Source organism: Akebia trifoliata, chromosome 2 (assembly GCF_017979445.1).
Source record: "Akebia trifoliata isolate Shusen 1 chromosome 2, ASM1797944v1, whole genome shotgun sequence".
NCBI classification, from domain to species: domain Eukaryota; kingdom Viridiplantae; phylum Streptophyta; class Magnoliopsida; order Ranunculales; family Lardizabalaceae; genus Akebia; species Akebia trifoliata.
In genome coordinates, this window is record NC_141376.1 from 33402833 (window position 1) to 33416940 (window position 14108).

At 35.2% G+C, this 14108-nt stretch overlaps 1 protein-coding gene across 3 annotated transcripts in view; it reads left to right on the top strand.

Annotated features, from left to right (window-relative positions):
• Positions 1-4078: 4078 nt before the first annotated feature.
• The window catches only part of LIG6 (DNA LIGASE 6), a 48864-nt gene continuing 38834 nt past the window's right edge, over positions 4079-14108 (top strand). The window contains exons 1-6 of one of the 3 annotated variants that reach the window (XR_015175695.1): positions 4079-6578; positions 6726-6843; positions 7355-7436; positions 9581-9683; positions 9881-9977; positions 13895-13997. Coding sequence is in view for 2 of the 3 variants with exons in the window: in XM_086432448.1 (XP_086288574.1) it covers positions 4310-6578; positions 6726-6843; positions 7355-7436; positions 9581-9683; positions 9881-9977; positions 13895-13997 (2772 nt within the window). In the remaining variant the exon portion in view is untranslated. The remainder of the gene's footprint in view (positions 6579-6725; positions 6844-7354; positions 7437-9580; positions 9684-9880; positions 9978-13894; positions 13998-14108) is intronic. The other 2 variants (XM_086432448.1, XM_086432449.1) reach the window with 2 other exon arrangements.

A 14108-nucleotide genomic window follows, 5' to 3' on the forward strand; every position in this document is an offset into this window, starting at 1 on the left:
CACAAAATTTTTTATAAATGACACAAACTAATATTCTCATTGAATCCTTACGAAAAATCAATTTCAAAATATTTTAGAACATTGAAAAATGATTTAAAACGCAAAAAGTTCTCTTCGAGGGTAAAATGGTAATTTTACCATTTTAATAATTAAATATTTCAAAATTAATAATTAAAATATTAATTAATGTAAAGTGAAATACTAATTAAAATTAAATTCTATCAAGTAAGACTTAAATCAAAATCCTAAATTCTAATCAATCAAGTAAGACTTAAGTCAAATCCTAAAATCAAGTCAATCAAGTGAGATTTAAGTCAAAACCCTAATCAATCTAATAAGACCAAAATCAAACCCTAACCCTAATAGAATTTTAATTAAACTCTAAAACTATCTAATAGAATTCTAATTAAACTATAAAACTATCTAATATAATTCTAATTAAACACTAACTTTATCTAAAATAATTCTACTTAAACACTAACTCTATCTAAAAAACACCTAAAAAATCTATAAATAGGGGATCTCTACAACCTATTTTCGTATAAAAAAAAATAAACCCTAGAAAAAGTAGGTCAAGAAGCCTCCCCAACCTTCCCAAAACCCTAATTTTGAAGTCCTAACTCCTACCTAACATCCATATCCCAACTTTAGTTAAAAAATACCCAAAAACCTTTCTAAAACACCTTAAATTCCATAAAAAAAATCAAAAAACTCACAGATCTAAGAAGAAGATACCTCAACTTGGAGATTAGAAATCAGATTCAGTGACGGGCGAATAGCAAGGAAATACATATAAAGATACTCTCCGCCAGTGCTGAGGGAATCGTTATAATTTGCAGGTAATTTTCTTTTTATTTTATTATTATTATTATTTATTATTTTTTTAGTCTATTGTGCAATGTAATCGTTTTGGAAATTAGTAGAGACCAGCGTTTGCTGGACGGGATTGGTGCCTAACACCTTCCAACCCCATAACGTGATCTCCGGACCCGTGTTGTCTTTCGTAGATTAGTGTTATTTGCCTTTTAGAGTCAATGTTCGGTTCCTAGACTGTAATAACTAGGTGGCGACTCACAAACCTCAAAAGTCAAAAGCGAATCCGCGCACCCCGCGGATCGAGGGCGCTTTCATCTACGTAATGCAATTGAATACAAAATAGATGATTCAACCTAAATACAAAGAGACTATATATAGGTTAAGTCAAAAGAAATTGAAAATACTATTCTACCCTTAATAAACAATAAATAAAAAATAACCCTATATTTCTTACCAAGAGAGAGCTCAACCTATAGAGATCAGCGATGAGTTTGAGATGAGAGAGAGAACGAGAGATCAGCGTCACAGAGAGATCAGTATCGATGTTGAGTTTGAGATAAGAGAGAGATCGAGAGATCAACGTCAATGTTGAGTTTGAGGATGGGAGTCGGAAAGATCAACATCGACTTTGAGGGTGAGAGTGAAAGACGGAGAGATCAGCGTTGATGTTGAGGGTGAGAGACAGAGTGTTTTCGTCTGAGACGAGAGTGAGTGGGTGGGATGGGTTTTAGATGAGTCTACAATGACGCTCAAAATTTGACCGTCACTAAAAGTCGTCCTTATAGCTAATTTTTCCTGTAGTGAGATATGATAATTATCACTTTAAATGGAAGCAAAGGAAGACCTACAAAGCAAATTCAACAGTCACAAGTCAATGCATGTGAAGTGCTTTGCAAATAATACTGTGGAACCCAATGAATCAAATCAATGAACATTTTAAGAAAACCAAAACTTAGTGAACAAATTGAAAAAAAATAATCAAAAATTACAAATAAGTTTTTTTTTATTTTTTTTTTATCAATTTTAGGAAGAAAATTTTTCTTAGACATTTTATTAAATAATTGGCATACAAAACTTCTTACATCTTTTAAGTAAAACAAAATACAAAATGATACACAATTTGTCAAGAAGAAGTGGAATCCCTTGACTCGTTTGGAGAGTATAAATTGTGAGACTTTGAATTTCTTGAGAATCTTGAAGTGAGAGAAATGGGATTTTATCCAAGCGGGGACAAGAGAAAGAGATGAAACGATATAGAGTCTTCATCCTAGGGGTTTAATCTGTATGTGAGATAACTAGACTATTTGTTCGCGACCATACAGTCAAAGCGACGTGATGAAACAATACAAGAGCATAACAATTAGAGGCAAAGAGATGTGATGAAAATTGATTTTTCAATTATCATTTTAATTTTTTTTTCTTTATCAACTATGCCCAAAGAAATTATTGCTAGTTTTGTAATTTTTGTGAGAAATATATTTTTGATTTAGAACTAGGGTTGTCAATGGATGCTTATCAGTTTGATACCGCAATATCTGAATCCGAATTCTAATCCGATAGATGTTTTAAAATTCTATCCGAATTCAAATCCGATTATCTTATCAAATATCGAATAATATCCGATTAGAATTTGAATAATTTGTATATAAAAAAAAACATAATTTTTCCTTATCCAACAAATTTTTCATTATTAAAAAAAAAAAAACTTATTATATATTATATTATTTATATAATAATTAAATAAAATAAAATAATATATATTATATTATTTATATAAAAAATTAATCAAATAAAATAATACATATTATATATTATTTCGAATTGGATATTATTAGATTCGAAATGTTAATATCTGAATCCGTATCCAATAAGGATTTGAATACATAAAATTATCCGAATTCGAATTTGATATCTGAAATTTTCGAATTTGAATTGGATTCAAATTTTCGACTATCCATTTACACCCTTATTTAGAACCATGTTTACAAAGTTGCGTTCTCTTGAAATATACAGATTCAAATTAAATTATGGACAATGATTACAAAATCAGTGTCTTAATTAGGTTGGAGCCAAAGAGAACATGAATAAAATCAATCACAAAACACGATCAAAGTAAATCACGAGCAAAGAATACAAAACCTAAGTTAAAATAAAGCTTAAACCCTCTGTGTTGGTGTGCAAGTAGTAAGTTAAAATAGAGGTTATAAAAAAAATAAAGGATTTTTTAAGGTTGGTGTGCAACCAATAGTTAAGTAGTTAAGTGGTACGCAACTAGGGGTGCAATTTGGTTCGTGTTGGTTCAGCTTAGAGCAAAATCAAAACCAACCCGACCAAGGTCGGTTCCATTATATAGGAATCAGAACCGAACCAATTTGATTTAGAAGTGAATCAACTCAAACTTACCTTAATTCTGTTTGGTTCGGTTCGGTTCGATTCCATGGGTTGTAAAAAAAATTTTTACACAAATTTATCAATAAAATTATGTAAACACATGAATTATGAAAAATGAATAATTAAAAACCCAAAAACAAGATTATGTGATCACATAAAAAATTAGATTAATTTTTTTTTAAAAATTGAATTTTTAAAAATTATCGAAAAAATTAATTTTTCTCCAAAACTACGAAACCCAATCCATCCTAAAACAAAATGGGTTTCCATGAGAGGTACCTGCAGCCGCACGCAGAGAGAGAGAGAGAGAGAGAGAGAGAGAGAAGACCCATTGGCCACAGGAGTTGAGAGGTAACCTACAGCCAGCTAGCCACAAGGCCGCGGTTGCACACTTACAACGGCACGCCGAGAAAGAGAGAGAGCGAGATGCAGCCTTACCTTAGGACGAAAGAGAGAGAGAGAGCCCACAACCGGTCGTCGAAGTTGAAATGCAAACCACAGCCGCACTGTCACACAAATGGCAAGAGAGAGAGAGAGAGGGGTGATCGCCGATAGTCAGAGTTGAGCCCACAACCGCAGTTCGCTGCAAGAGATGAGAGAGAGAGAGAGTAAAGGGAAGTGGGAATCGAAATATTGAAAGAGTTAAGGGTTTAGGTTTTGTAAAAAAATAAAAATCAATTACAAATTTCATATTTTATTTCATATTAATAGTGGTTCGGTTTTTTATATTACTTGAATCGAGAATTGAATCAAATTCATCCGTTCTTCATCTTTAAAATTCAAAATTGAATCGATAACGGTCTAAACTGAATCAAACCAATCCAAATTATACTATTTGGTTATGGCCTTGTTTAAATCGAATTAAGTTGCACCCCTATACGCAACTAGTCGGTCACGTCATTTTATCAATTTTTCTTGAAAAAAAATATGCTTCTTCACCGTCTCATACAATCATACTTCTCTTTTAAATTGACATCCTTACAACGGTAAAATAACTGCCATGGCTTCTCTCCCATCTTCCTCCACTCTTGAAAAATATGCTTCTTCCCCATTTCGTACTGCTCTTTAGAATTGACACCCTTACAACGGTAGAATAACTGCCATGGCTACTCTCCCATCTTCCTCCAGCAAAACCCTAACCCTAAATTCCTCTCACCTTTTCCTCGAATCTTACAAAGCTTTCTCTCAAAACTATCCTCAAACTTCTCCACCCCAATCTTTCACTCTCCTCTCTCAACAATCTACTCTCCCTCCCATCCCTACCGATTTCCCTCCAGGCAAGCTCATCCCCAAAACCCGTTTCATCGTTGATGGATTTCGATTCTCTGGTAGTTTCTCTGTCTCATACTTCCTCTCTCACTTCCACTCAGATCACTATGTGGGCTTAAACCCCAATTGGTCCAAGGGTCTCATTTTTTGCTCCGTAACCACCGCTCAATTCCTCGTTGAAGCTCTAAAAGTACAGCATTTCTTCGTGGTCTCTTTGTCACTCCGTGAAACGGTTCTTATCGATGGGTGTGAGGTCACGCTCATAGACGCGAACCACTGCCCAGGTGCAGTCCAGTTCTTGTTTAGGATACCAGGAATTGTGGAAAATGACAAGAGGTACGTTCACACCGGAGATTTCCGTTTCTGTAATTCAATGAAACTAGAGCCTTTACTTGGTGGATTTATTGGTGCCGATGAGATTTTCTTGGATACAACGTACTGTAATCCAAAGTTTGTTTTTCCATCTCAAGAGGAATCTGTGGATTATATAATTAAAACTATAAATAGAATTAGAGTTGAAAATAAGGGCTCAATGAAGTCCGTGTTGTTTCTTATCGCTACTTATGTGATTGGGAAAGAGAGGATTTTGCTTGAAATTTCACGTAGAGGTAATTGTATGATTCATGTGAATGATAGGAAAATGGTAATTTTACATCTTTTAGGGTTTGGTAAAGGTGAGATATTTTCTGAGGATGCTTCTGCGAGTGATGTTCATGTGGTTGGATGGAATGTATTGGGTGAGACTTGGCCCTATTTTCGACCTAACTTTGCAAAAATGAAGGAGATGATGATTGAGAGAGGGTACTCAAAGGCCGTGGGTTTTGTTCCTACGGGATGGATGTACGAAGCAAAACGAGATGGGTTTGTAGTTAGGGCCAAGGATTCATGTGAGATCCATCTTGTTCCGTATAGCGAACATTCGAGCTATGATGAGCTCAGAGAGTACGTTAGGTTCTTGAGACCAAAGCGTGTGGTTCCAACAGTGGGGTTGGATGTTGAGAAACTTGATAGCAACCATGCCATTGCAATGCGGAAGCATTTTGCTGGGTTGGTAGATGAGATGGCCAACAAGCGAGAATTCTTGATGGGTTTTCACCAGAGATCACATGACATAGATGAAAAGGGTGGTGAAGATATAAGTGTTGACTTGAACAAGGGACTGGACAAGGACAAAGAAGTTGTCAAACCATCGAAAAAGATTTCCGAGACTCCTAATACAAGAGAATCAAATGTTCTGAATGGTAAAGATACAGAACGGGTGATAGAAGAGCTTCATGATTGTTTGCCTCTTTGGGTTACCAAGGATCTGATGTTAGAACTACTTACTAGGTCAGGTGGAAATATTGTTGAAGCAGTTTCTGATTTCTATGAACGTGAAACAGAATTTCATGAGCAGGTAATTGCGTGTACCAAATCAATTGCTCTCTCTCATACAAATTCATTGAGTGATTCTGCTTCGCTTCCTGAATTAACATCTATTAAGGGCACTCCTCATGCAAGTGTAAGAAGCATTTTATTAGGTGAAGACAAGAAGTCACCCAACATAAGATGTTCAAAGAATAGCAATATTTCTCCCAGGAAAAGGGCTGGTAAAGGTCTTGAGAAGATGCTCAACAAGAAAGTAAGACCTAATTCAAGTCTAGAATCTAGTGGGTGCAAACAACCTACGATAACCAAGTTCTTCAGTAAACTTGTACCCAATACTTCACAAGTTGAAGGGGTTTTTAGTGGAAATTTGTTACTAAATGAAGATATTGAACCATATAAAGATGAGTTAGATCAATTTCTTCGGGTAATTAATGGAAGCATATCACGAAGCAATGCTGCCTCTATACTGGAGAAGGCAAAAGGAGATATTAATGTGGCACTGGATATGTATTATGATGATACTGGTGGTGACCGTGACCGTGACAAGAAAGAAGGGAAGTTAACTTTCTGCAGTAAATCTGATCAACCTCAGAGCTCTGCTGGGAATGAAAGAATATCGTCAAAAAAGGGAACCTTAGATATGCCTAGTTTATTTGTGAAAGGGCTTTCAACAGGTGATGCAAGTGCAACTCATGTATCACAACCACTAGAAAAGTATTCTCCCATTGAGCAAGGTTGGTGCTCCTGTTAGTTACCTCTTCTGAGATTCAGTTGAAATATATTGGAAATTTTGTGTTATATTTCTACTTCATCATAGATTGGATTTTTTTTATTTATTTAAAAATTTGAAATCCTTGCATGGTGATGAGATGCCTCTGCAGCATGCTGGAGAGCTGGAGAGGCTGCTCCATATTTACATCTTGCACGAACATTTTTTTTGGTGGAAAGGGAAAGAGGCAAGATAAAAGCTACCGGTATGCTGTGCAACATGTTCAGAAGGTTGATCTTGGATGGTTGGCCTTGTCTTGTTTCTTCTAACAGTTTTCCTTGTCATAGAATTTCATGGTGTGTTTGATTGCATGGAAAATCAAAATCTATGGATTTCAAATTCCTTAGGAAAATCGTAGGAAGAAAATAGGAACCATGGAAAACTTGATCAAAAAAGGAGAGAGAGAGAGAGAGAGAGAGAGAGAGAGAGAGAGAGAGAGAGAGGCCAGCAGTGACGGTGGTGGTGGTCAGTAAGAAGGAGAATAAGAAAGAGAAGAAGTAGAGATTAGGGTTTTGGGGGTGGATTGGTGGGAAAATGAAATCCTTGGATTTTTTGGATGAGCATGAAAATCCATTTTCCATGAAAATAACCAATCAAACACATGGAAAATGGATTTCCCACCCATTTTCCATGCACAATCAAACACACCTTCACTTTCTTTTCGAGGAAGTCCATTAAGGCGTTGCTGATTGTTTTTTTTTTTTTGAATTTGTTTTGCTTTCAATGCTTCTTATAATACAGCTTGCTTGCATTGTCACCCAATGACGTGCTACCTGCCATGTACCTGTGCACAAATAAGATTGCTGCTGACCATGAAAATATGGTTAGTTTATATCCATATTAACTTCTAGAATTTCATTTTATCATCATTATATAACCATTCCTCTAATCTTTCTTCAATTATAATGCCACTATGATATCACTGCTTTTACGACCAAGTTATTATCCCCGTCAGTTAGTACCAAGATAGAAATATATCAAAATGTCCAGGATGAATCTCAATTTCAACTAAATGTTACATTGGTCATCTTGATGATTCATGATCTCACACCCTCGTTGTGCAAATTGTGAACCAGATTTTTTTGTTTTTTCCACCTCACATGGAGCTGAAAGCTACGTTTTGGCTGATCCAGCCTTTGTGCTTGACCAAATTATCTTTATCCTAAAGGCATGAAGTTTCATATCACATCTGCTTTGCAGTGCCTTTGGGACATTCTATTAGCTTATGGTTCTTGAAGTAGGATTGGAAAAGACTCGAGTTATATCATTCCCCTTTAAGAATATGTGGCTCCTATTTGAAAATTTTAATGAGCAAGTACCTGAGTGGTGTATATTCTCATTCTTTGGAACACGCAGTTTAGCTCAGGTGTAAACTGAAGGCTCTCAAAGAGAAACTTATAGTCTGGGACAAGGAGACTTTTGGTAGGATTGAAGAAATGAGGAAAAAGGATTACTGGATGAGATTGACAGGGTGGATAGGAAAGATGAAGGTAGTCAGCCAAATTGTCAGACGTGAAGAAGTCTAGGTTCGATCTGAAAGAGGATTCTAAAAAGTGTTGGCTATGGAAGACGTCGGTAGATGCAGAAAGCGAAGATCATATGTTTGAAGGACAGCCATAATAATATATTATTTTTTCATCGAATGATCAATAGTCATAGAAAGACCAACCATATTTCCAAACTCAGTGGGGAGGTGCTGGTCGGGGATGAGAGAATTAGGGAAGGGGTGCTGGAGTTCTAGAAAAAGTTGTATGTCGAGGAACATGTGCTTTTGATAGTATCTCTTGGAAAAAGAAATAGCATGGCTTAAGATGCCTTTGAAAGTGTTCCAAACCATTGTTGGTATGAGTAAGGAGAAATCCCAAGGGCCCAATAGCTTCTTTATGATATTCTTTTAGTCTTTCTGGAAAATAATAAAGGATGTTCTGATGCTGATGGTCATTGATTTTTAGGATGTGGGGGTACATTAGTATTCTTCAATAACCTAAATAAGGTTGGGGCTGAAGATATTTGAGATCTCATGCTAATTATTCTTGTCGGGTCCATGTACATCAGTATTCTTCAATAACCTAAATGAGGTTGGGGCTGAAGATATTTGAGATCTCATGCTAATTATTCTTGTCGGGTCCATGTACAAATTGATTTCTAAAATGCTAGCATTGAGACTTGAAAAGGTTATCCCAATTATGGTTTTTCTAAATCATGGAAAAACCATGGAGCCACTACCGAGTTCAGTATGCTCGAAGGCCAAAAAAAAGAATAACAATGTTTCCTCAGGAGAAAAATATTATAAATACTCGTAACAGATTAGGTTTAGCTCGACTGGCGAAACGTGTGGATTGAATAATAGTAACTCCTTGTGGATCAGTACCATCAGGCCGCAAACCAAAGGATGGTTCTCTATCACATGATTGCTGGTTTTGGATTCTTCACAAGATATATCATTAGGGAAATCCATGTACTTTTAGTAGTAGTGGGGCCTACACACAAAATGATTCTTCTTCATGAGTTCTGGGCTAATCTTTGAAGAGATCATGATTGCAGAAAAGACGTGAAGAAAATTAATCACTGATCTAGCTGTAGCTGCAGATTGTGTCTTCCATTTTGTGGCTTTGTCATGGCAAGTTGGACATTATTTGGTGGAGGATGCTAGGGTTGTAAATACTCTCATTTGTAATTTCTTTATTTGATTCAATATAGCAGGTAAGGGTTTACCATCCCAATCTTTCCTTCGAAATACAGAGAGAAAATCTCTATCTTCAACTACTAAATTGAAGACAAGGTTCTTATATTCTCATATATTATCTAAAACATTTTCTTTTTTTCATGGGGGTGGTGGGTCTAGAGCTAGTTCAAGTACTACATTGTATGCATTAGGGAATGTTATGATGAGTGTGCTTGGAATAGATTCAAAGAACACTGCTTGTGCAGTCACTGTACATAACTATTTTATAAATGATGATGCAGGAACTGAACATTGGTGGCAGTCTGGTAACAGCTGCGCTTGAAGAGGCATGTGGGACGAAAAGGTCTAAAATAAAGGAAATGTACAATAATTTGGGTGATCTTGGTAGGAATATTAGTGTTTCTCCTTTAATTTGTGACTTGTGTGCTAGTTCTTTTCATTTTATTAATTTATTAGATTGCTTCAAAATTTCAAGTATTGTCATTAAAATTAGTTTTTTATCTTTTCTTTTTTGCTTCTGAAATCTTTTATTTTATACATCCATTCTTAGACAACTTACTGATGGCCTGTTCCATTTGAAGGTGATGTTGCTCAAGAATGCCGGCAGACACAATCATTACTTGCCCCTCTCTGTGCACTTTCAATCCTAGAAGTCTTTTCTGTGCTTCAAAAAATAAGGTATTCAATTGGTGAATCTTTTTATAGTTCCATTTTTTTTTCTTTGATAAGTGTAGATTTTATTTAAAAGGAAAAAAAAAAAAAAACCAAAAAGATGCAAAGGTGGTTGAGATGAACTACTAGAGGCTAAAGTGATCAAATTAAAAGAGAAAAGATAGGATAATAAAAAGGGAGTGACAGACTAATCCTTATCATGAATCAACAACTCCCATCTAATACAAAATCCTCAAGAAACATTTTCCCTGAAGATCAGCTGAAACATAGGCTTTTGATAGAGAACTAGGGCTTGAAGATCAGCTTCCTTCATCTTGTCCAACACTGTTCTGTTTATTCTACCTCCAATGCTCCAAGTTTTCCCTAAAGAATTGGAAATGGGCAAACTCTCTAGAGTGATTGCCCTCAAGATGAAGGGTTAAAATACAAACCAAGAAACAGGTCCAACAAGGGTTAAAATATAGTAGTGTAATGATTTTCTGACCCCCCACTCTGACACATAGCTCCCTATGCCCTCATCACAGAACCCTCGATCCTTTGCCTTGGGATACGCATAAGCATGCATCTTTTTCTTGTGTATCCCGAGGCAACTGATTTACAGTTCTGATATGGGAGTGTAGGGGGGTGTGTGTCAGAGGGGGGCGTCATATTATCACAACTCAATGTAGTATTGTTCTGTTTTTCTAAAATTGAAACGGAAATGAAGCAAATGTGACTTTAAATCATTACATTTTAGTTTTTATTTTTAAATTAATAAAGAAAATTGTTAAATATTTAAAATGATAGTTAGAATTAAAAATAATATTTTTCAAATTGAAACATGTTAGAAATGTTTTGTCATAGGAAACATTAGATTTTGCATTTGATGCATTTACATTAGAAATGCTTTGAAACAATCATAGGAAACATGAAACATTGCATTTGAAACCTTAACAAGTTTGGGATATAAGCGAGTCTTTAACGCAAAATAATAAGTTAGGAATCAAATCACTCTACAAGTCACTATGGTTTCTTCTTAAACTGAAGTTCCATGTTATATAATCCTCGTTTTGAAACCCAAATCTGTACTTGTCTCCTTTACCATTGTTGAAATGGATGCCTTTTGAGAATTCCATTTGGACATAGGATCACCGTTCTAACACACTAGGGCTTTCAATGGATCAGATCAGACCAGAAATCCGATATGTTTTGATAACTTTGTGTCTGGATCGAGGATATATCAATCTCAATCCTATCTGATTCAATATCAGATTGGTCCCAATCTGACCCTGATCCCCAATCTTGATCCAATCCATTGATGGCCCTACTGCACACAGAGATGTAAGAAACCCAGGTATTCCCATGATTTTAGCCCAACTTCCTTAGGTCTAAATCAGTCAAGGAGTCATGGCTCAAAATTTTGTTCAACTTTGGGATGCTTCAGTGGAACATTCTGATTTCAGTCAAAGACTCAAACAAAACATTTAAATGTCCTGGGAATGTTTGGAATGCCTTAAAATGTTTCGATTGATATGGACTCGTTTTTTCTTCTGCTCAAAATACTACCTCGAAACAACATTTTAAACCTTGGTTCAAGGGGACTTTGTTTTTTTGTTGGTTGTTTGTTTGTTTGTTTGTTTTTTTTCTGAGTATGTTGTTAGATATAACTTTTTGATTGTGTGATTATGTGACTGCTAGTTTGTTCAATTAGCTTTTCGCCTCATATTTTTGGTGTCGTTTTTGTTTCTTGTTCTCTTTTCCTTGAGGTTTAATTCTTGTGGTGGATCTCCTTGACCTCCGATGAGTTTTATGAGCTTCTCTTCTAGTTTTTAGTATTCTCCTTTGAAAATTATAATAAAAATATTGATAAAAATAAAAAATTTCATACTAACAATATTGATTTATTCTAAACATATTAGCATATGTTCATATACGCGAACATATACAATTGTCCATCCAATTAGTTGGATATATTCATTATTAGGTATTTAAATATAACAAATTAATAAATTGTGGGCCCGGACTCATACCGCAGTTGGTAGAAAAATTGCAGTGCTGCTTTGAGGTCGTCCAACCTACCTATCAATATTTTTTTCTTCCAATAAATTGTGAATTTAGTACTTAATACTATGTTAATTTAAGCAAATGTTTTTATATGTTAAGACATGTATGTATCTAATTTTACATTAACATTCTCATTTCTATGTGTAGTTGTTTTTGGAGCTGCTCTTAGATACCATCGCTAACATGTAATTGAACACTATTGATCTTCATTTACACACTCTCAATATAGTAGTAACACTACTTATTTTCATTTCCACACTCAATAGAGTAGTTTATGGTAGTTTGATGACTTATGAGTGTGTTTTCATGTCTATTTTGTCATTGCCTAAAGCTTCAATGAAAATTTCATTATATTTCTAACATTTTCATGAAAATTGTACTAATTTTTACATAGTATTAGACACTGAAACGAAAATTTAATACCTTGCATTTCACTATCGAAAAGAGGTATGGAATGATTCAGTCAAGTTACTTAGTTTTGGGTTGAGTGGAAGGTGGTTAGCATTTAAAAGAATAAGGATGGGGTAGGCATTTTTTTTTTTTTTGACAAGTAGAAATTTATTGATAAAGAGGACAAGATGTCCACTAAGAAGGTACAAGTACTACGTCTCACTACAAACAAGATCCCACCTAAATACAAAGTCTTCAGAAAAAAAGGGTTCTAAAATCTAAGATCTATTCACATAAAAAATTCCAAACCAAGAGTGCTGAAAATTAAATCCCGGAGAGGGTTTTCCTTTCCTTCATGCGCACGTTCCTTTCTTTCCATAAACTCCAGCAAATAGCGAAAGGGAGAATTCTCCACATAATATTACCTCTACCAGACAAGGCATTGTTCTTCCAACAAAGCAAAAGATTAGAAAGTGAGCAAGGTTGGCACCAAGCAAAGAAGAAAGAAAGTGGGACCAAACAACATGCACCAAATTGCAATGGCAGAGAAGGTGATCCATCGACTCCCACTCACCTTACACATACAACAAAAGTCTATAAGGACCAAACCTCTTAATCTTAGATGAGCAACTTTGGGGAGCCTATTCAAAGTTGCCACCCAAACAAAGAATGAAACTTTTGGAGACCAAATAACCAAAGCTGGGAAGATGGACTTGATGAAGGTGGACATGAACTTATTGGCAAGATGGCTTTGGAAGCATGGATTAGAAATTGTTATGCTTTGGAGGAAAATGATTTCTTTTATGTATGGGAGCAGAAATTTTGGTTGAGTAGTAAAACATCTCTTATGTTTGAGGGATCTTTGGTGTTATAACATTCCCCCAAGGGATCGATACCATACTATTTTCTCATTATTAGAAAGGAAGAACCTTCTTGTTCAGAACCTCATAATTTGTAATGGCGAGGAGAGCTCTTGGGATTTTGGTTTCTGTTGGAATAAGAATGATTGAAAAACTTGACTTGTTTGCTAATTCGTTGAATAGTACGCCTACTTATCCCTTTCCATCCTCTGGGAATGATAGTTGGATATGGGAATTGGCATAAAGATCTCTCCACTAATCTATCTCTTGTCCAAAAAAAAAAAACAGGAAATTCCTTTTCTATTCTAACATATCTGGTCTTGTTTTCTCATCATCTCCTTTGCACCTATTAAACTAACTCTCGTACTTTTTTTATTTTATTAATTATTATTTTCCTTTTCTCTGATTAATGAGAGAACTATGCATAATAGTGGAGAACTGAATGATAAAAAATAGAAAAATAAAGATGATAGTAGTTGTTTCTAGCATCTGTTTTTGAGGCTGATTTCCCAAATTAAGATTTATAACTTACTGATTGGAATATCCGTGTGATGGTTTTACTACTATGTCAGTTTTGTTTATGCTGATTAATATATTTGTTCCCAGTATACTTATTATGGTTTTCATCAGTCTGGAAACAGGGAGTGGAAGTTCTGTTCGAAGGAAAAACCTCATTGTAAATCTCATGCGTTCTTGTAGAGAGAAGGAAATGAAGTTCCTTGTTCGAACGTTGGTAAAATTCTGCTAGATGCTTCAGTTTTATGGGTTTGGTTCTTGATATTGATCTTTTGTTTGGATTCTTGCACACTTTATTACAAGCCAACGTTCTTAGTCTGTTATGGAA